Source organism: Lithobates pipiens, unplaced genomic scaffold (genome assembly GCF_037356315.1).
Source record: "Lithobates pipiens isolate NorthernLeopardFrog02 unplaced genomic scaffold, aLitPip1_a1.2 Scaffold_28, whole genome shotgun sequence".
NCBI classification, from domain to species: Eukaryota; Metazoa; Chordata; class Amphibia; order Anura; family Ranidae; genus Lithobates; species Lithobates pipiens.
The window spans coordinates 228,558,504-228,581,582 of record NW_027507789.1 but is presented as its reverse complement, the minus strand read 5'-3'; the positions used below and the strand labels follow the sequence as shown (position 1 = coordinate 228,581,582).

Below are 23,079 nucleotides of genomic sequence, written 5' to 3'. Positions count from 1 at the left end.
CATCCCATCAAACTACGTGACGTCCCCCAAACTACATGACGTCCCCCAAACTACATGACGTCCCCAAAACTATGCGACGTCCCCAAAACTATGCGACGTCCCCAAAACTATGCGACGTCCCCAAAACTATGCGACGTCCCCAAAACTATGCGACGTCCCCAAAACTATGCGACGTCCCTGTGACAGACCCATCTAGGACAGGGGCTTTTGGAGGGGACTAGGGACAAGGCTCCTACCCACTGATTAGGGCCCATGGAAAGAGCAGATCATTCTCTAAAGATGGACAACAACATATTGAATGGTGAGAGCGAGGCTTAGATTACTTCTCTGAATAAGGAAAAAAGATCCCCTTGGTATAGGGGACAGAATACACAAGTTTGTGTCTCTCCCATTGCGTCCCCAATCTACGAGACATGCCCAATCTGTGGGATTTCCCCAATCTACATGACGTCCCCAATCTATGTGATGACCCAATCTATGTCCTGTCCCCAATCTATGTCATGTCCCCAATCTATGTCATGTCCCCAATCTACGTGATGACCCAATCTATGTCATGTCCCCAATCTATGTCATGTCCCCAATCTACGTGATGACCCAATCTATGTCATGTCCCCAATCTATGTCATGTCCCCAATCTATGTGATGACCCAATCTATGTCCTGTCCCCAATCTATGTCATGTCCCCAATCTATGATTTTCCAAATCTGTGTGATTTTCCTATTCAAAGTGAGGTCCCCTTGTCTGTGTGACATCGTGATGTCCCCCAAACTACGTGACATCCCTGTGACAGACCCATCTAGTATAGGGGCTTTTGGAGGGGACTAGGGACAAGTCTCCTACTCACTGATTAGGGCCCATGGAAAGAGCAGATCATTCTCTAATGATGGACAACGTATTGGACGGTGAGAGCGAGGTTTGGATTACTTCTCTGAATAAGGAGAAAAACGATCCCCTTCTGGAGTGAATGGAAAGGTGTAATATTATTCCTGTACAGGTTAATTGTCAAGGGAAATATGGTGGCCCTCCTGTAGACTGGGTGGGAGAGGCTCCCTCCCTTGGGACAGAAATAGTCATCAACAATATCCCTCAAGAAACCTATAAAGATAAATTAATTCCACTTTATAAGATTGCTGGAACATTGTTTGTCTTCTGATGACTGGTCTAGTGGACAGAATACACAAGTTTGTGTCTCTCCCATTGTGTGTCTCATGTGAATTCCCATTGTTCATTGAGTCACTTATTGTTTCTGTCTGTTGGCTAATTTTGCTAACTCTTGGAGGATCCTAGATGATGTGATGAGCCTTGTGTCAACCTCGTTGTCTAATCATTGTGTGAATAAAATATTTGGTTTTATTGTCCATGTGGTGACTGACCTATTTCTGAAGTGTATTTCTGTTCAATAAACAATCATTCCTTTGGTTCTACCTCAATATGTGTCTGGTGCTTGGGGAAAAGGGACTGGTGTTCGCTCTCGGTCTGCTGGAACGCTTTGGAGGGCAGTAGGCACTGTGTGGTGGATGCACCTAAGTGGGGTGCCAAGTGATATCGTCCCAATTCTACATGATTTCCCCAATCTGCGTGATGTCCCCAATCGATGCGACATTCCCAATCAACGACGCTTTCTCAATCTACGTCATGTCCCCAATTTGTGTAACGTTCTCAATCTATGTGATTTCCCCAATCTGTGATATCTTCCTATTCAAAGTGTTTTCCCCAATCTGTGAGATCTACCTATTCAAAGTGATGTCCCCAAAATATTGTGATGTCCCCAATATATGGGATGTCTCTAATCCACGCGATGTCTCTAATCCACGCGATGTCCCCAATCCACGCGATGTCCCCAATCCACGCGATGTCCCCAATCCACGCGATGTCCCCAATCCACGCGATGTCCCCAATCTACGCGATTTCCCCAATCTACGCGATTTCCCCAATCTACGCGATTTCCCCAATCTACGCGATTTCCCCAATCCACGCGATGTCCCCAATCCACGCGATTTCCCCAATCTACGCGATTTCCCCAATCTACACGATTTCCCCAATCTACGCGATTTCCCCAATCTACACAATTTCCCCAATCTACACAATTTCCCCAATCTACGCGATTTCCCCAATCTACGCGATTTCCCCAATCTACGCGATTTCCCCAATCCACGCGATGTCCCCAATCCACGCGATTTCCCCAATCTACGCGATTTCCCCAATCTACACGATTTCCCCAATCTACGCGATTTCCCCAATCTACACAATTTCCCCAATCTACGCGATTTCCCCAATCTACGCGATTTCCCCAATCTACGCGATGTCCCCAATCTACGCGATGTCCCCAATCTACGCGATGTCCCCAATCTACGCGATGTCCCCAATCTACGCGATGTCCCCAATCTGTGAGATGTTCCTATTCAAAGTGATGTCCCCAAAATATCGTGATGTCCCCAATCTAGGTGATGTCCCCAATCTACGCGATGTCCCCAATCTGTGACATGTTCCTATTCAAAGTGATGTCCCCAATCTACGTGATTTCCCCAATCTGTGAGATGTTCCTATTCAAAGTGATGTCCCCAAAATATCGTGATGTCCCCAATCTAGGTGATTTCTCCAGTCTATGTGATTTCCCCAATATACAGGATATTCCCTGTCTGTGAGATGTTCCTATTCAAAGTAATGTCCCCAATCTACGTGATGTCCCCAATCTACGTGACGTCCCCAATCTGTGAGATGTTCCTATTCAAAGTGATGTCCCCAAAATATCTTTATGTCTCCAATCTACGCGATTTCCCCTGTCTGTGAGATGTTCCTATTCAAAGTGATGTCCCTAATCTACATGATGTCCCCAATTTGTGTAACGTTCTCAATCTATGTGATTTCCCCAATCTGTGAGATGTACCTATTCAAAGTGATGTCCCCAAAATATTGTGATGTCCCCAATATATGGGATGTCTCCAATCTACGACGCAATTTCCCCAATCTACGCAATTTCCCCAATCTACGCAATTTCCCCAATCTACGCAATTTCCCCAATCTACGCAATTTCCCCAATCTACGCAATTTCCCCAATCTACGCAATTTCCCCAATCTACGCGATGTCCCCAATCTACGCGATGTCCCCAATCTACGCGATGTCCCCAATCTGTGAGATGTTCCTATTCAAAGTGATGTCCCCAAAATATCGTGATGTCCCCAATCTAGGTGATGTCCCCAATCTAGGTGATGTCCCCAATCTACGTGATGTCCCCTGTCTGTGAGATGTTCCTATTCAAAGTGATGTCCCCAATCTACGTGACGTCCCCAATCTACGTGACGTCCCCAATCTGTGAGATGTTCCTATTCAAAGTGATGTCCCCAATCTACGTGATGTCCCCAATCTACGCGATGTCCCCAATCTACGTGACGTCCCCAATCTACGTGACGTCCCCAATCTACGTGACGTCCCCAATCTACGTGACGTCCCCAATCTGTGAGATGTTCCTATTCAAAGTGATGTCCCCAAAATATCTTGATGTCCCCAATCTAGGTGATCTCTCCAATCTACGCGATTTCCCGTCTGTGAGATGTTCCTATTCAAAGTGATGTCCCCAATCTACGTGATGTCCCCAATCTGTGATATGTTCCTATTCAAAGTGATGTCCCCAATCTATGTTATGTCCCCAATCTGTGATATGTTCCTATTCAAATTGATGTCCCCAATCTATGTGATGTCCCCAATCTACGCGATGTCCCCAATCTACGTGACGTCCCCAATCTACGTGACGTCCCCAATCTACGTGACGTCCCCAATCTACGTGACGTCCCCAATCTGTGAGATGTTCCTATTCAAAGTGATGTCCCCAAAATATCTTGATGTCCCCAATCTAGGTGATCTCTCCAATCTACGCGATTTCCCGTCTGTGAGATGTTCCTATTCAAAGTGATGTCCCCAATCTACGTGATGTCCCCAATCTGTGATATGTTCCTATTCAAAGTGATGTCCCCAATCTATGTTATGTCCCCAATCTGTGATATGTTCCTATTCAAAGTGATGTCCCCAATCTACGTGATGTCCCCAATCTGTGATATGTTCCTATTCAAAGTGATGTCCCCAATCTATGTGATGTCCCCAATCTGTGATATGTTACTATTCAAAGTGATGTCCCCAATCTATGTGATGTCCCCAATCTGTGATATGTTACTATTCAAAGTGATGTCCCCAATCTATGTGATGTCCCCAATCTGTGATATGTTACTATTCAAAGTGATGTCCCCAATCTATGTGATGTCCCCAATCTGTGATATGTTACTATTCAAAGTGATGTCCCCAATCTATGTTATGTCCCCAATCTGTGAGATGTTCCTATTCAAAGTGATGTCCCCAATATACGTGACGTCCCCAATCTGTGAGATGTTCCTATTCAAAGTGATGTCCCCAATATACGTGACGTCCCCAATCTGTGAGATGTTCCTATTCAAAGTGATGTCCCCAATATACGTGACGTCCCCAATCTGTGAGATGTTCCTATTCTATGTGACATCCCCAATCCGTGTCATGTAAGAATTGTTTAAAAATGCTGTCACTGTCCAGCGTAAGACAATGAGTGTTCCCAAAACCCCAGCACTGCTGTCACCCACTGTGTGGCCATATAGAGCTGCAGCAATGACTCCCAGCGTGAACTAAACGCTGCAAAGAGTTTAAATGTTCTTGTTCAGCTTCTCTGAGCTTTCAGAAAGCAGGGGACAGAGAGCTGAAATTACTCTCTGCAGAGCTCAGTGAGAGATGGTTGGAGGGAAGGGACACACCCCCTTCACATAGCTCACAGGAACAGAGCTGAGGTTGTCAATCACAGGCTGTGTGCTGGAGCTCCCTCCCCCGGTTACCTTTTATCTCTTGGTGTCAGGAAAACGTGTCAGAAATGAGTCATGCTGATAACAAAGGAAGGGGGCAGCAGACAGGAATGACACATAATGGTCTGGACTGAGACAAATGCACACTATAGCGGGATATGCTTTGCTCATATCTTAGGTCTATATCCACCATAAGGGGACAAACATATACCACTGAAAAGTGAGCTGTGATTGGTCAGTGCACAGAATGGAGGGAGATATAATTAAATCAATAATAATATTCTAGTGTCAGTATATTACCCCGAGATTCCAGCTGTTCAGACGAACTTCCAGGTCACTGTCATCCAGACTGACTGACGGGCGATCAGCGAGATTCCCCTGGAGAGAAAAATACAAATATTACTGAAATTGGAGTGACATCATCGCTCCCCAGATATAAGATATATTATACAGTGACATCACCACTCTCCAAATATAACTTATATTATACAGAGCGACATCACCGCTCTCTCTACAACGTGTCCTCTGATCCCCCCCCAGGTATAACGTCCTCTGATCCCCCCCCAGGTAGAACGTCCTCTGATCCCCCCCAGGTAGAACGTCCTCTGATCCCCCCCAGGTAGAACGTCCTCTGATCCCCCCCAGGTAGAACGTCCTCTGATCCCCCCCCAGGTAGAACGTCCTCTGATCCCCCCCAGGTAGAACGTCCTCTGATCCCCCCCAGGTAGAACGTCCTCTGATCCCCCCCCAGGTAGAACGTCCTCTGATCCCCCCAGGTATAACGTCCTCTGATCCCCCCCCAGGTATAACGTCCTCTGATCCCCCCCCAGGTATAACGTCCTCTGATCCCCCCCAGGTATAACGTCCTCTGATCCCCCCCCCAGGTATAACGTCCTCTGATCCCACCCCAAGTATAACGTCCTCTGATCCCCCCCAGGTATAACGTCCTCTGATCCCCCCCCCCAGGTATAACGTCCTCTGATCCCCCCCCCCAGGTATAACGTCCTCTGATCCCCCCCCAGGTAGAACGTCCTCTGATCCCCCCCAGGTAGAACGTCCTCTGATCCCCCCCCAGGTAGAACGTCCTCTGATCCCCCCCAGGTATAACGTCCTCTGATCCCCCCCCAGGTAGAACGTCCTCTGATCCCCCCAGGTAGAACGTCCTCTGATCCCCCCCAGGTAGAACGTCCTCTGATCCCCCCCCAGGTAGAACGTCCTCTGATCCCCCCCAGGTAGAACGTCCTCTGATCCCCCCCAGGTAGAACGTCCTCTGATCCCCCCCCAGGTAGAACGTCCTCTGATCCCCCCAGGTATAACGACCTCTGATCCCCCCCCCCAGGTATAACGTCCTCTGATCCCCCCCCAGGTATAACGTCCTCTGATCCCCCCCAGGTAGAACGTCCTCTGATCCCCCCCCAGGTAGAACGTCCTCTGATCCCCCCCAGGTAGAACGTCCTCTGATCCCCCCCCAGGTAGAACGTCCTCTGATCCCCCCCAGGTAGAACGTCCTCTGATCCCCCCCAGGTAGAACGTCCTCTGATCCCCCCCCCAGGTAGAACGTCCTCTGATCCCCCCCAGGTAGAACGTCCTCTGATCCCCCCCAGGTAGAACGTCCTCTGATCCCCCCCAGGTAGAACGTCCTCTGATCCCCCCAGGTATAACGTCCTCTGATCCCCCCCAGGTATAACGTCCTCTGATCCCCCCCCAGGTATAACGTCCTCTGATCCCCCCCCCAGGTATAACGTCCTCTGATCCCCCCAGGTATAACGTCCTCTGATCCCCCCCCAGGTATAACGTCCTCTGATCCCCCCCCAGGTATAACGTCCTCTGATCCCCCCCCAGGTATAACGTCCTCTGATCCCCCCCAGGTATAACGTCCTCTGATCCCCCCCCCCCAGGTATAACGTCCTCTGATCCCACCCCAAGTATAACGTCCTCTGATCCCCCCCAGGTATAACGTCCTCTGATCCCCCCCAGGTATAACGTCCTCTGATCCCCCCCCAGGTATAACGTCCTCTGATCCCCCCCAGGAATAACATCCTCTGATCCCCCCCCCAGGTATAACGTCCTCTGATCCCCCCCCCCCCCCCAGGTATAACGTCCTCTGATCCCCCCAGGTATAACGTCCTCTGATCCCCCCAGGTATAACGTCCTCTGATCCCTCCAGGTATAACGTCCTCTGATCCCCCCCAGGTATAACGTCCTCTGATCCCCCCCCCCCAGGTATAACGTCCTCTGATCCCCCCCGGGTATAACGTCCTCTGATCCCCCCCAGGTAGAACGTCCTCTGATCCCCCCCCCCCAGGTATAACGTCCTCTGATCCCCCCCAGGTATAACGTCCTCTGATCCCCCCCAGGTATAACGTCCTCTGATCCCCCCCAGGTATAACGTCCTCTGATCCCCCCCAGGTATAACGTCCTCTGATCCCCCCCCAGGTATAACGTCCTCTGATCCCCCCCAGGTATAACGTCCTCTGATCCCCCCCAGGTATAACGTCCTCTGATCCCCCCCAGGTATAACGTCCTCTGATCCCCCCCAGGTATAACGTCCTCTGATCCCCCCCAGGTATAACGTCCTCTGATCCCCCCCCAGGTATAACGTCCTCTGATCCCCCACCAGGTATAACGTCCTCTGATCCCCCCCCAGGTATAACGTCCTCTGATCCCCCCCCCAGGTATAACGTCCTCTGATCCCCCCCAGGTATAACGTCCTCTGATCCCCCCCCCAGGTATAACGTCCTCTGATCCCACCCCAAGTATAACGTCCTCTGATCCCCCCCAGGTATAACGTCCTCTGATCCCCCCCCCCAGGTATAACGTCCTCTGATCCCCCCCCCCAGGTATAACGTCCTCTGATCCCCCCCCAGGTAGAACGTCCTCTGATCCCCCCCAGGTAGAACGTCCTCTGATCCCCCCCCAGGTAGAACGTCCTCTGATCCCCCCCAGGTATAACGTCCTCTGATCCCCCCCCAGGTAGAACGTCCTCTGATCCCCCCCAGGTAGAACGTCCTCTGATCCCCCCCAGGTAGAACGTCCTCTGATCCCCCCCCAGGTAGAACGTCCTCTGATCCCCCCCCCCAGGTATAACGTCCTCTGATCCCCCCCCAGGTATAACGTCCTCTGATACCCCCCCAGGTATAACGTCCTCTGATCCCCCCCCAGGTATAACGTCCTCTGATCCCCCCCCAGGTATAACGTCCTCTGATCCCCCCCCAGGTATAACGTCCTCTGATACCCCCCCAGGTATAACGTCCTCTGATCCCCCCCCCAGGTATAACGTCCTCTGATCCCCCCCAGGTATAACGTCCTCTGATCCCCCCCCAGGTATAACGTCCTCTGATCCCCCCCCCAGGTATAACGTCCTCTGATCCCCCCCAGGTATAACGTCCTCTGATCCCCCCCCAGGTATAACGTCCTCTGATCCCCCCCCAGGTATAACGTCCTCTGATCCCCCCCCCCAGGTATAACGTCTTCTGATCCCCCCCCCCAGGTATAACGTCTTCTGATCCCCCACCAGGTATAACGTCCTCTGATCCCCCCCCGGTATAACGTCCTCTGATCCCCCCCCAGGTATAACGTCCTCTGATCCCCTCCAGGTATAACGTCCTCTGATCCCCCCAGGTATAACGTCCTCTGATCCCCCCCCCAGGTATAACGTCCTCTGATTCCCCCCCCCCAGGTATAACGTCTTCTGATACCCCCCCCCCCCCCCAGGTATAACGTCTTCTGATCCTCCACCAGGTATAACGTCCTCTGATCCCCCCCCAGGTATAACGTCCTCTGATCCCCCCCCCAGGTATAACGTCTTCTGATCCCCCCCCCAGGTATAACGTCTTCTGATCCCCCACCAGGTATAACGTCCTCTGATCCCCCCAGGTATAACGTCCTCTGATCCCCCCCCCAGGTATGACGTCCTCTGATCCCCCCCAGGTATAACGTCTTCTGATCCCCCCCCAGGTATAACGTCCTCTGATCCCCCCCAGGTATAACGTCCTCTGATCCCCCCCCAGGTATGACGTCCTCTGATCCCCCCCAGGTAGAACGTCCTCTGATCCCCCCCAGGTAGAACGTCCTCTGATCCCCCCCAGGTAGAACGTCCTCTGATCCCCCCCCAGGTATAACGTCTTCTGATCCCCCCAGGTATAACGTCCTCTGATCCCCCCCAGGTATAACGTCCTCTGATCCCCCCCCAGGTATAACGTCCTCTGATCCCCCCCAGGTATAACGTCCTCTGATCCCCCCCCCAGGTATAACGTCCTCTGATCCCCCCCCAGGTATAACGTCCTCTGATCCCCCCCCAGGTATAACGTCCTCTGATCCCCCCCCAGGTATAACGTCCTCTGATCCCCCCCCAGGTATAACGTCCTCTGATCCCCCCCCAGGTATAACGTCCTCTGATCCCCCCCCAGGTATAACGTCCTCTGATCCCCCCCCAGGTATAACGTCCTCTGATCCCCCCCCCAGGTATAACGTCTTCTGATCCCCCCCCCAGGTATAACGTCTTCTGATCCCCCACCAGGTATAACGTCCTCTGATCCCCCCAGGTATAACGTCCTCTGATCCCCCCCCCAGGTATGACGTCCTCTGATCCCCCCCAGGTATAACGTCTTCTGATCCCCCCCCAGGTATAACGTCCTCTGATCCCCCCCAGGTATAACGTCCTCTGATCCCCCCCCAGGTATGACGTCCTCTGATCCCCCCCAGGTAGAACGTCCTCTGATCCCCCCCAGGTAGAACGTCCTCTGATCCCCCCCAGGTAGAACGTCCTCTGACCCCCCCCCAGGTATAACGTCTTCTGATCCCCCCAGGTATAACGTCCTCTGATCCCCCCCAGGTATAACGTCCTCTGATCCCCCCCCAGGTATAACGTCCTCTGATCCCCCCCAGGTATAACGTCCTCTGATCCCCCCCCCCAGGTATAACGTCCTCTGATCCCCCCCCAGGTATAACGTCCTCTGATCCCCCCCCAGGTATAACGTCCTCTGATCCCCCCCCAGGTATAACGTCCTCTGATCCCCCCCCAGGTATAACGTCCTCTGATCCCCCCCAGGTATAACGTCCTCTGATCCCCCCCCAGGTATAACGTCCTCTGATCCCCCCCCAGGTATAACGTCCTCTGATCCCCCCCCAGGTATAACGTCCTCTGATCCCCCAACAGGACACACTCTATGGGAAGATAAGAGACATATCTGACGTTCTCCTGTGAATGGGAATGTGTACTGTTTGTGTTGTCGATGCTGTAGAGGAATACTCTATGCTGATTGGATGATGTGCTCCAGCCTGACATTCCTGGTGTAGTTGGAGAATAATAAACGTGAGGTCATAGGTCAGGCGAATGTGTGCGCTTGTCTGATCTATTATAAAGGAGAAGCGCCCCTCAGCTGGAGGTCGCTTTCATCTCTCTTCCAGGAAGTTCCTGGCAGGGAGAGAATTGTGAATGCGGAGTCACCGCGCAGCCTCTGAGCGCAGGCCACGTATATCAGACTGTCGCTCGGGGGGCTCATTCACCCCACATGCACCGTACATTCTGCTCACTATTCCAGTACCAATAGGGAAGATCCATCGATTTCTGTACAGGGCCGTCACATCAGTCTTCTGGCGTCCAATGAGAAGGTCAACAATGCTTGTCAGCTGACAGCCACGCCTCCTTCAAAATGTTTTCACCCCACTGTACTGCATGAGGGCACAGCCTGTAGGAGAGTGACAACTCTGCTCTGACATCAGGAGCAGTGCAGCATCGTTGTCATCCCATCACAGGAAGCTGCATTAGGTGGACTTTACTGGCAGGATCAACAGGAGACAGCAGGACTTTGCAGGAAGGCTAAGGGGAAACAAAGTGCAGACGGACTTAAATTTGCTTGGAGGCTGCAGATCTGACCTCCCGCCTCCCCTTCAGTCTTGTACAGGTGTACCGGATCCTCTCCTGGTCTGAAACAGCTTCCTATGAATTCACTGCACACTGTGAGCTTCTCACAATGTGCATTAGAAGCTGTAGGAAGTCAGATAGAGCCCCGGCCTCATTTCCTGGCTAGAGAAGTCCAGCATCACCTAGCCCTAGCCTGACTGTCCCTAGCCCCGCCCCTTTAATTCATTAATTTCAGTTCTTTCAATCACGGAGCTCAGCATCAAATGTGGGTGTTACCTATGCAAACACAGCCTGCCTAGGAACGCCCACCCGTACAGACTGACACCCACCCATCAAGGCATCTTGATATTAACATAACTCCTCCCAAGATCCCGCCCACTGCTAGCATCAGGACAGATGGACACCCACCCATCAAGGCATTTTGATATTTGCATAACTCCACCCAAGAGCCACCCACTGCCAGCATCAGGACGGAGGGCTCTTGGGAGGAGTACTGGGGCCGGGATGTCATCAGGTAGTTATGTACAGTACCTTGCCGGCTCCTCCCACCAGCCATCAGCTACCTGTATTACATAGAGAAGCACAGAGACCCGGTGATGACATCACTGGCTGTAATGAGAACAGAAAGGTTTTTTTTTTTTTAAATGTCCTTATCATGTAGGGAGGGGGAGGGGGAACCAGGGAAGGCAAAACATAAAGCAGATTAAACATCATTCTTTAGGATATGGAAACCAGAATTTGTTCTGCCATCTGGGAACTACGACTTCTAGCAATATTGTCCCTTTAATAAAGCTTGTAGAAAGACACGTGTGTGTGAGCTATGAAGCTTTGTTATTACATCACAGAGGAGACCTGAATGTGACCAAGAAATGTGCATTACACCGGGCGGTGTGTAAGGAGGCACTCCGCTCCTCACTGAATTCAGGCAGGGGCTCACCGTGGGTCGGGGGTCCTCCACAGACTGGGGGCCGGAGGTTGGAGAATGCATTTGGAGCTTCCAGCTGTAAGAATTATGGGGCCTGGAAATAAGAGAGATAATATTAATAACCAAATGGACTGAGCAACACCTCAATAAATCCAAAAATGTCTCTGGTGACATGGAACCCGCCCACTGCTTGCATCAGGACCGATGAACCCAACAAGGCATTCTAATATTTACATAACTCCTCCCAGGGACCCGCCCACTGCTTGCATCAGGACCGATGAACCCAACAAGGCATTCTAATATTTACATAACTCCTCCCAGGAACCCGCCCACTGCTTGCATCAGGACCGATGAACCCAACAAGGCATTCTAATATTTACATAACTCCTCCCAGGAACCCGCCCACTGCTTGCATCAGGACCGATGAACCCAACAAGGCATTCTAATATTTACATAACTCCTCCCAGGAACCCGCCCACTGCTTGCATCAGGACCGATGAACCCAACAAGGCATTCTAATATTTACATAACTCCTCCGAGGAACCCGCCCACTGCTTGCATCAGGACCCATGAACCCAACAAGGCATTCTAATATTTGCATAACTCCTCCCAGGAACCCGCCCACTGCTTGCATCAGGACCGATGAACCCAACAAGGCATTCTAATATTTGCATAACTCCTCCCAGGAACCCGCCCACTGCTTGCATCAGGACCGATGAACCCAACAAGGCATTCTAATATTTGCATAACTCCTCCCATGAACCCGCCCACTGCTTGCATCAGGACAGATGAACCCAACAAGGCATTCTAATATTTACATAACTCTTTCCAGGAACCCGCCCACTGCTTGCATCAGGACAGATGAACCCAAGAAGGCATTCCAATATTTGCATAACTCCTCCCAGGAACCCGCCCACTGCTTGCACCAGGATAGATGAACACACATTAAGGCATTTTTTATATTTGCATAACTCCTCCCAAGATTCCCGCCCACTGATTCCATCATAATGAGCAGTATGTGAGATTTTCTTACAATGATATTTTATTACTACAGTGTAATAGTTTGATATCACCTTATACAGTGTATACAGTATATATGGTGTATACAGTATATATGGTGTATACAGTATATATGGTGTATACAGTATATATGGTGTATACAGTACCCCCATAGAACTTCCAAAGAATATCAATCTAATTTGTGAGCACCAAATGCCTTTACTAATGCAGAGAGTATGCACATGTAGACCCGGTGTCCTGTCAGAATCAGCGACCCGTCAGATTAGGTAACGGAAGTGACGTCCCGTCAGCTGCGCATGCGTTCCACCGCTACCAGGCTTGTTAATCTGACAGAACACCTGCAGTCTGAAGAAGGCAGCGGACATCTTACTACACCCAGCTACACTTTGAATTTAACAGTAATTTTAGGATTAAACTGAGTACACCCCTCAGTGACATGTGTGTAAATCTTTTCTTCTCTCTTTTCATGTGACAACACTGAAGAAATGACACTTGTCTGCAATGTAAACTCCTCAGAGAGTTCTTTGCCATGAGGTGCCATGTTGTACTTCCAGTGACCAGTATGAGAGAGTGAGAGCGATAACACCAAATTTAACACACCTGCTCCCCATTCACACCTGAGACCTTGTAACACTAACGAGTCACATGACACCGGGGAGGGAAAATGGCTAATTGGGCCCAATCTGGACATTTTCACTTAGGGGTGTACTGACTTTTGTTGCCAGCGGTTTAGACATTAATGGCTGTGTGTTGAGTTATTTTGAGGGGACAGGAAATTTACACTGTTATACAAGCTGTACACTCACTACTTTACATTGTAGACAAGTGTCATTTCTTCAGTGTTGTCACATGAAAAGATTTACACAAATGTCACTGAGGGATGTACTTACTTTTGTCAGATACTGTAGTATATTGACATCTGTGATGCGGTTTTGATCTTACATTCTGAAAGAAGCTGGACGCCAGCAGTAGGAAGGTGGCGGAGGCCATGTTGGTACACCCAGCAGTAGGAAGGTGGCAGAGGCCATGTTGGTACACCCAGCAGTAGGAAGGTGGCGGAGGCCATGTTGGTACACCCAGCAGTAGGAAGGTGGCGGAGGCCATGTTGGTAAGCCCAGAAGCAGGAAGGTGGCAGAGGCCATGTTGGTACGCCCAGCAGCAGGAAGGTGGCGGAGGCCATGTTGGTACGCCCAGCAGCAGGAAGGTGGTGGAGGCCATGTTGCTACACCCAGAAGCAGGAAGGTGATGGAGGCCATGTTGGTACACCCAGAAGCAGGAAGGTGGTGGAGGCCATGTTGGTACACACAGCAGTAGGAAGGTGGCGGAGGCCATGTTGGTAACTGAGCAGTAGGAAGGTGGCAGAGGCCATGTTGGTACACACAGCAGTAGGAAGGTGGCGGAGGCCATGTTGGTAACTGAGCAGTAGGAAGGTGGCAGAGGCCACGTTGGTACACCCAGCAGTAGGAAGGTGGTGGAGGCCATGTTGGTACGCCCAGAAGCAGGAAGGTGGCGGAGGCCATGTTGGTAAGCCCAGAAGCAGGAAGGTGGCAGAGGCCTTGTTGGTATACCCAGCAGTAGGAAGGTGGTGGAGGCCATGTTGGTACGCCCAGAAGCAGGAAGGTGGCAGAGGCCATGTTGGTACACCCAGCAGCAGGAAGGTGGTGGAGGCCATGTTGGTAACTGAGCAGTAGGAAGGTGGTGGAGGCCATGTTGGTAACTGAGCAGTAGGAAGGTGGCGGAGGCCATGTTGGTAACTGAGCAGTAGGAAGGTGGCAGAGGCTACGTTGGTACACCCAGCAGTAGGAAGGTGGTGGAGGCCATGTTGGTGACTGAGCAGTAGGAAGGTGGCAGAGGCCACGTTGGTACACACAGCAGTAGGAAGGTGGCGGAGGCCATGTTGGTACACTCCGCACTGATCAGCACTAAACCTTTAGTCTTTCAAAATTAAACATGCAAACAGCATCACAGATTTAAATATACTATATTTATTTATATACGTTCACTTTATTGCTATTAAATTTAAGAGGTAGCTGGCTGTAGTAAGATGCCCGCTGCCTTCTTCTGACTGCAGGTGTCCTGGTAGATTAGAAAACCTGGTAGCGGTGGACGCATGAGCAGCTGCCGAAACGTCACTCCTGTTACATTATCTGACAGGTTGCCGATTCTGACGGCACACCAGCCTTTTCTGGCACTTTTGGTTTGCAAGTAAAAATCTGAACAGGACACCCTGTATTGAGCACATTGATATCCTTTCGTATACAACGATCTCCAGCAAGCTGTCACAGCCAAGTCCACACTCCATGCACTACAACATGGCCATAGGCCAATGGAGGACAATGTCTGTGAGTTTCACAAATGGAGGGCTGACACCAGCTGGAATGACGCTGCCTTACCATAGCAGTTCTGTCTCAGGGCTGACAGAATCACTTAAAGTGGAAGTAAACCCTTCTAACGTTTTCAGTCAAGGAAGCCGCCATCTTGGCCTCTAATGATTCTTCAACTGCTATAATGCCGCACATGTGATCAGTTATGACACCAGCCATTGGATGGTTTGAAAGTTTGGTTGAGAGCACAACCAATGTGAAAGTTGGCATTTCCCGCTTTAAAGGTGACTTGGCCAGGATGGAGCTGCCAGTTCCCTTGAAGATCTGATATAGCAATCCATTCATCTAGACCAGAGATTGCGTGAACGATGATCAGAACGATCAGCCAATCTCAACCCAACTTGGATGTTACTTGAAAAGTTCTCGCACCCACCGCTCCTCCCATACCCAGTCACATACTGGCTGCATCTGAAGTAGAACCCATGAAGCTTCCAGGTTTTACTGCCAAAGCTTAAAATGAGAAGGCTGAGGATAGAAGCTGATTGGTTTCTATGCAGAAATGAGCCCCTTTGTCATCAGAAATCCAACGTGTGCTTTACTATGGAGAGGCTGGTCATTATATGTAAGACCAAGTAAGTCATAGTCCTTTTCTTCGGTGGCTGGGTGAACAATCCTGCTCCTGTTGTTCTGTTTCCCTGCAGACATTCAGAAAGTCTATTCCATTTCAAGTCATCATTGATTCTAGATCAGCGGTCCATGAGAAAACTATGGTGGTCCCCAGGGGTTCTGCTGCAAATCAACATTGTGGTGGATGTATACCGCCCAATTTTGTTTCCAGTGTTGTTCTCAATGCGAGCTGACACTCAATACAGTCAGCCTGTGTGGATACCTAATGAGCTCAGAGGGAGGTGCCAGGAGTAGTGCAGAGAGAGAGGGATGTGAAGAAGGAGGCGATTTCAAATAGGTGATATCCAATACTGGGGTGGGGGGCAGAGAGCTAGAGCATTCGTTGTATAAGGTATGTAAAAATCATGTTATGCCTGGTTTCCACTGAGCAGATCGGTTTGGGTCGGTACAGTTTGGAAGGGTTAGAATGGTCCGGCCTATTCAGGTGAGTGTTTCCAATGCAAGTCAGACCACCAGGGGCCATACGGAATTTAGAAAAAAAGCCTAGCGTGGCGTCACATTGCTTGGCAGACGTTTTTCTGTCCGCCAATCAGTGGAATGTATCGTAGCTCCGCCCTAACCGTACCATTTTCTATGGCCCCACATCTGAAGCAGGACCATAAATGGTGCGGTATGGTTCGATTGTATGGGCCGCTTTCATAATAGAAACACTGAAAATAGCGCACCGTACCGAACCGATCCGCTCAGTGTAAACGAGGGATTAGAGGTCCGCAGGATTCAAAATTGTGAGTTTAGTGGTCCGTGAGGTCTGAAAGGTTGGCAACCACTGTTCTAGAACATGTATTTGCTTTATGGACATTGATCTTGCCGAACTACACGGCATTCTCTTGCATATGAAGATGCAAAAGAATGAGGACCCACCTAGCAGCTGGAACATGTCTCGGGGTCTGTAACCTTTGAAACCAACCTGCTCCCTGAATATTCTGCGAATGGTCACGGAGAATTCCTCCAATTGGAAATGATTCTGTTTCCCTTGTTTCCAGATATTCTCGTTGTCCTTTGGCTCCAAGCACACAATTACCACACAGGAAAAGTGTCAACAATTCTACCATCAGCCCCCAGCTATAGGACCAGCCCCTGCTGTTAGGTCTTCATACTAGAGCTGCAACTAACGATTAATTTGTCTGTCGACTAATCTATCGATTATTTTTTCGATTAGTCAACGACTATCCGATTATTTTATTTTTTATTTTTTTAATGAATCTAGTGTTTTTTTTGATTAGCTAATTAATCCTTTGGATAACCTTGAGAGTATTGTATTGCAGAGTATTGTATTGCAGAGTATTGGCGGGCAGTGTATTGGCGGGCAGTGTATTGTATTGCAGAGTATTGGCGGGCAGAGTATTGTATTGCCGAGTATTGTATTGCAGGGTATTGCATTGGCTGGCAGAGTATTGTATTGCAGAGTATTGCATTGGCTGGCAGAGTATTGTATTGCAGAGTATTGCATTGGCTGGCAGAGTATTGTATTGCAGAGTATTTCATTGGCTGGCAGAGTATTGCATTGGGTGGCAGAGTATTGTATTGCAGAGTATTGTATTGCAGAGTATTGCATTGGCTGGCAGAGTATCAGGCTGGCAGAGTATTGGCAGGGTATGGAGGGATGGCTGCTTCCATCCGACCTCTCCCCTCCACTGCACAGATCAGTACAGAGAGGGGAGAGAGAAACCGGCGTCATGTCATGACGCCAGTTTGTTTACAAGTGATCGCTCCATCGGAGCAATCACATTGTAAACACCTGGGTGTAGAAAGATGGCCGCCGCTTCGGAGGTAGGCCGAAGCCGCGGCCTCTCCTAAGGCCGAGAGCGCGGAGCGCTCCGTGGATCGCGGCATGTGCGCCCGGATCACGGATCGGTGACGATCCGTTGCACCCCTAGGGACGGCGGCACGGAGGGGGAGAAGAGAGGGGGACGGAGGGGGAGAAGAGAGGGGGACGGAGGGGGAGAAGAGAGGGAGGACAGCGGCAAGGAGGGCAGCGGTAGATACTAAGCACTGCCCCCACTGTGATGCATCGACTCCCTGCACGCACGTCGATGTATTTTCTTAGTCGACGTAGTCTATTACGTTGACGCGTCGTGGCAGCTCTACTTCATACTGACATGTACTCTTCACGGTTTGTTCCTTATTATGATTTCCTGGCTGTCTTTGACAAAAAAGGACGACAATCTACAATGCCCATCCCCATCACCCGTATGATTGCCCAGTTGAGCTCTTGCCGCAAGCAGAAGTACCGTTGGAAACAGTTCACCAATATATCTCAGAGAACCCTGAGAAAGGTTTCATACACCCTGCTGAGGCAGGTATCTTCTTTTTCGAAAAAAGAAGGAGCACACTTTACGCCCTTGTGTAGATTATAGTGTGGACTGCAGAGACCTTAACAACATCTCTGTCAAGAAGAACTTTCTTGACCTATTTACGATGGTGTAGTTAGAGGACATCTTGTTCTCCTCCTCACCGGAGCGTTATCATGCCCACACGAGTGCTGAATGGGTTAAGGAAACACAAACTTTTGGGAATTTGAAAATCAAGAAATCTCATTCTTGGGTTCTATTATCTCAGTAGAAGGTAACAGACCATCTAAAAAGGTCAATATTATCTTGGATTGGATACAAAGATTAATGGGTTTTGCCAACTTCAGCAGAAAGTTTATGAAAGACGTTTCACATTTCAGCCCTTAGGTTTGCCATCACGCAACTCACAAAGAAGCATACTCCTTTCCAGTGGTCATCAGAGGCTTAAGAAGCGTTTGATAGGATAAAACTCGGTACATCAGCACCAATACTGCATCACCCCGATCCAACATTGCCATATATTTTAGAGGTGGACACTTCTGCAAGTGCCTTTGGAGCCATCCAACCAGCTTCCAACAGAGAGAAATTATCAGGTTGGAGATCAGGAATTCCAGGCAATTAAATGTGCCCTTGAGGAATGGTAATATCTGTTAGGGTGCATCTCCAATCCCATCTTAATTTTTACAGATCAGAAGAATATAGGGTATGTCAGGTCAACCAAGAGACTGTGGCCTAGACAGGCAAGATAGGCATTATTCGTCTCCAGATTTGGAGTCCACATCACATTTTGTCCTGGTTCAAAAAATAGTAATCTGGAAACTTTGTCTTGCCTGTTTCTTGAAATAGAGGAGACATCCCAGCCTGATATCATTTTGTCTCCCCAAAACGTTCTGCTGTTCGAGACAAATCTGGTGTCTCTCATCAAGCAGGCATAGATTCTTCATATACAAGACAAGGTCTTGAACCTGAAAACCAGCTGGTCCTTGAGTAGTATTACGATCACCCCATGGCTTGTTACTTTGGGATTCAAAGTACTGTTGAGTTGGTAGAGTAATCCTTTTGGTGGCCTAAGCTGAAAATGATTGTCCTAGCTCCAGGGACTCCGGGTCTAGTTCACTCCGTACTGTCCACAATCCTCCTGACATTCTCCTCTGGATGGTGTTTCTACCCAATGTAAAGGTAATGTAATGTTAAGGAGAGCTCCAGGTATACCAGATCTAGTTGACATTGTACTGTCCACATTCTCCCTGACGATGTCCTTGGATGGTGTTGTCATCTGATGTAAAAGGTAATAGTGTGGTATGGAGAGCTTTTTTTAAAAAGCTTGTGGCATGTGAAACACACCCAACTCCATCCGGTGCCAAAAAAAGTGCGCACACATAAAGAGTAACACAAAACGTACAACGGGTGTTACATTAGTCCTCCCTAGGAAGGACCTTACCCTGATCCCCCGGGGCATTAGGCTCCCGACAGGGACAAGGGTACTTACACTTGGTCAATATTGTGCAGTACAATGGCCAGGCCCTCAAGCCAGGAATAAAAAATTGCTCAGGTCCGGCCCAAAAGGCAGGTGCTAAAAAAGCATGTATATGGTGCAGTGACTGTGATGCCACAAATCAGAGTGAGCCTCACTCACAGTGATTTAATGGCACCCCTGGACTGCCACTCCAGGGGCACATCCATTATAGGCATCAGTACCAACCCTGACCAACGACCCAGACCACAGCAGCCCCCACCACCAGGCAGGAAGGCCTGAAGTTCTGGCAGCTTGGGGAGAGCACTTTACCATCAGGCTCCACTGTCGCTCCCATCAATTCTACCTATTTACATTTGGGAAAAACTAACCACCCCTCCCCCCATCAAAAGGAGGTGGCAGTGTTCTCTCCTGAAAAAAACTGTCCGGAGCTAGAACTACCCCAATCTAGGCCAGAAGGCCAGGGACCCGACCCTCTGCCAAGACCCAATGCAGCACCCATCCTCACCAGGAGCACCCTTCCGGACAACTCAGACTCAACCTTAGGCCGGCCCCCAGTAACTGTCGGGCAGCACGGCGTAGTCCCTACCGAAACCGCCGTTCCAGGTGCAATGACACCATTGGATTCGCCTGTCCTCCACAATGGGCGCAGTGCCGCGACTCCTCTGGCAATTGATAAGTACAGATACTACACTTGATCTTAGCCAAAAGGCCGAGCAGTGGTATGGAGAGCTTTAGGGATGCCGGGATTAGTTCACTCCATACGGTCCACATTCCCCCTCTCATTGCCCTCTGGATGGCGTGGTCACCTGATATAAAAGGTATTGATATAAAGGCCATGATTAGGTAATTTTGTACTGTCCACATCGTCCTCTGAACGTCACCTGATGTCTTCCAGACTTGTCATTTTCTCAGTCTAGACACGCAGGGAAATGGGATTATCATTTCAGTATGTCACACTGCTGTCCGCGGCTCATTCAGCACTGGCAGGGCGGCGTGGAGAACACGCGTGTTATCAGTATGTGACAATCCGTCCGGGCGCTGGGGACAATCACACGGCAAATGTGACACTTCAGACACAGCTGTCAGAGAACACGTCACCGCAGAAAGATGCTCCGCCATTAGAACAGCCGATTCTGATGGTCAGGTTCTGGTGGAAATGTGCAGACATCAACCGGCGGTGTCACCGGCCACAGACATCAAATCCTACAATCCTGCGACTTATCAAATATATTCCAGAGATGTGAACACCGGAGATCATTCTTATATAGAAGCACCACCACCCCAGATCCTGGATCCGGATACGCTGGACTCCTGGCGGGTTGTGACCGGGTCAGGGACATGATTGCGGATTCAACGGAACACAAATTTCAGCTTTTAAAAAACTTACCGCCCTGGAACGTGCAGGCTAAGTCACGTGTGTATATATATATATATATATATATATATATATATATATATATATATATATATATATATATATTTATATTTATATCTCTTATATAAATATACACGTGATTGGGCCTGCTGCAGTTTAGTAGCGGGACGCTCCTGTGGCCACTACGATTGGGATCATGTGATCGCTATGACCAATGTAAACGACGACCTGTCATGAATGGCTTCCCATTCATGAACAGCATGCTTACTGTTGTGATCTGTGATTGGCCCAAAGCAATCACATGCTACCCGTACCATGTGATTAGCCTAGCCAATCACAATCAGAAGCAAGCTGTTCATGAATGGGAAACCCATTCATAACCGCTAAGGGTGGCCATACACAATATTATATATATATATATATATATACACACACACACACATATTATATATATATATATATATATATATATATATATATATATATATATATATATATACATACATACATACATACATATATATACACACACACACACACACATATATAATACACACACACATATACACACACATACATATAATACACACACACACACACACACACACAATTTTCTTGTACACAACTAAGACATTTAATCTGCACGCAATCAGGAAGGCCCTTTTACTACATATATGAAGGTAAATCTAAAGGAAATGGAATTAGAAAATTGTATAATGTATGGGGCAGCCTTAGCAGTCATGAATGGGTTTCCCACTCATGAACAACTTGCTTGTGATTGTGATCTGTGATTGGCTAAGCCAATCACATGGTACAGCTACTGCTTATACAGTGATCATCACTATATAAAGCAATAACAGTGTAAAAAAAAAAGGAAAAATCCCTGATAAGCCACCCCCCCCAGAGTAATACAAAAAACTAGAACACCCCTAGTGGTGGACTTTTTAGGCACATACAATAAGTATCAAGTTTGTAAAGTACAAAAATATTTTTTTATTGAAATAGTATTATAAGAAAAACGTATAAAACAAGAAATGCATAAATACACTGATAATCTGCATACACACTGATTGCTTAGAGTACCCTACGCGTTTCGGAGAGACTGAATCTCCTTCTTCAGGGGTATGTATAGAAAAGGTATATTCAGAACAGTGTGTTAGATAGGCATTCTGTGAAACTTGTAATTAAAAACACAACAGGAAAACAGGGTGGATATTGCCGATGGTTATTTTCCCTTCTAGGAACTCCTAGTGTGGTCGCCCCGGCAGGAATGGCCGAAGAAGCCACAAGATGTTAAGAAAGGACCAACCCCCTAGTGCAGGTGGGCAGGTGAAGCGAACCCCGCCCCCCCCGGGGCAAAGCAGTCAGTCCTGAAAAGCAGCAGATATTACGGTGGTAATACTGGTAAGTAAGGGCAGCTCCTTTGCACTATATCTATCCACCCGTCCGTCACGGCGTCCAACATCCAAATGTGAAGGATTCCTTCACTCGGGGTGTTCTAGTTTTTGGTTTACAATTTTGGATGTGGCACACAAAATAGTAAAAATGATTACCTTCCACTCATATTTCCCAGAGTAGTACAAGTGTCACTATGGGAACAACGAACTTCTCTCAGAGGATGTAAAGAAAAATAAATAAATAAAAAAATGAAAACAAACAAACAAAAAAAACATTTTCATGAACTTTATGAAGAAATTAGATTTTATTGGATATGTTTTAGAGAGAAAGTAAACAATATTGAGATATTTTTTTTTTCAAAATTTTGGTCTTTTTTTGTTTTTATAAATCGCAAAAAAAAATCTCAGTGGTGATCAAATACCACCAAGGAAAGAAAAATCATATTTGTGTGAAAAAAATTTAATAAAATGACATTTGGGTACATTGTTGCATGACCACGCAATTACCAGTCAAAGTAGTGCAGTACTGAATAGCTAAAGATGGCCTGGTCACAAAGGGGTAAAACCTTCTGGAGGTAAAGAGGTTAGTCATGTATTTTTATTTATTTTTTGTTCTAGATGGAGTGTAGAAAGGTTAGACCCCTCCTCCCCCCCACCCCCCATCACATTATTATTTCTCCCCACTGGAGAGATTCACCCCCCTCGGTTTGTGGCCATCATCACATAGAAAGAAATTGATGAGAAATCCAAATTTTGTCAGCGTTGTCCCCAGAAGAAGAGGTATTGTGGAAACCTTCCAATGGGGACACCTTTCTAATAGGGAAATCTCTATATACTCCCCCTATGCTCACCTCAATGTGACAGGAGGGAGGGGTTCCGTAGTCCACAGAGAGAGCCGA

General features: G+C 48.6%; 1 protein-coding gene across 2 annotated transcripts in view; it reads right to left on the bottom strand.

Moving 5' to 3' along the window:
• The window catches only part of CEP112 (centrosomal protein 112), a 441,731-nt gene that overhangs the window by 388,642 nt on the left and 30,010 nt on the right, over positions 1 to 23,079 (bottom strand). For both annotated transcript variants that reach the window (XM_077460662.1, XM_077460663.1), the window contains exons 5-6: positions 11,622 to 11,703; positions 5,119 to 5,196 (exon numbers count right to left, since the gene is read on the bottom strand). In XM_077460662.1, coding sequence (XP_077316788.1) covers positions 5,119 to 5,196; positions 11,622 to 11,703 — 160 coding nt within the window. The remainder of the gene's footprint in view (positions 1 to 5,118; positions 5,197 to 11,621; positions 11,704 to 23,079) is intronic.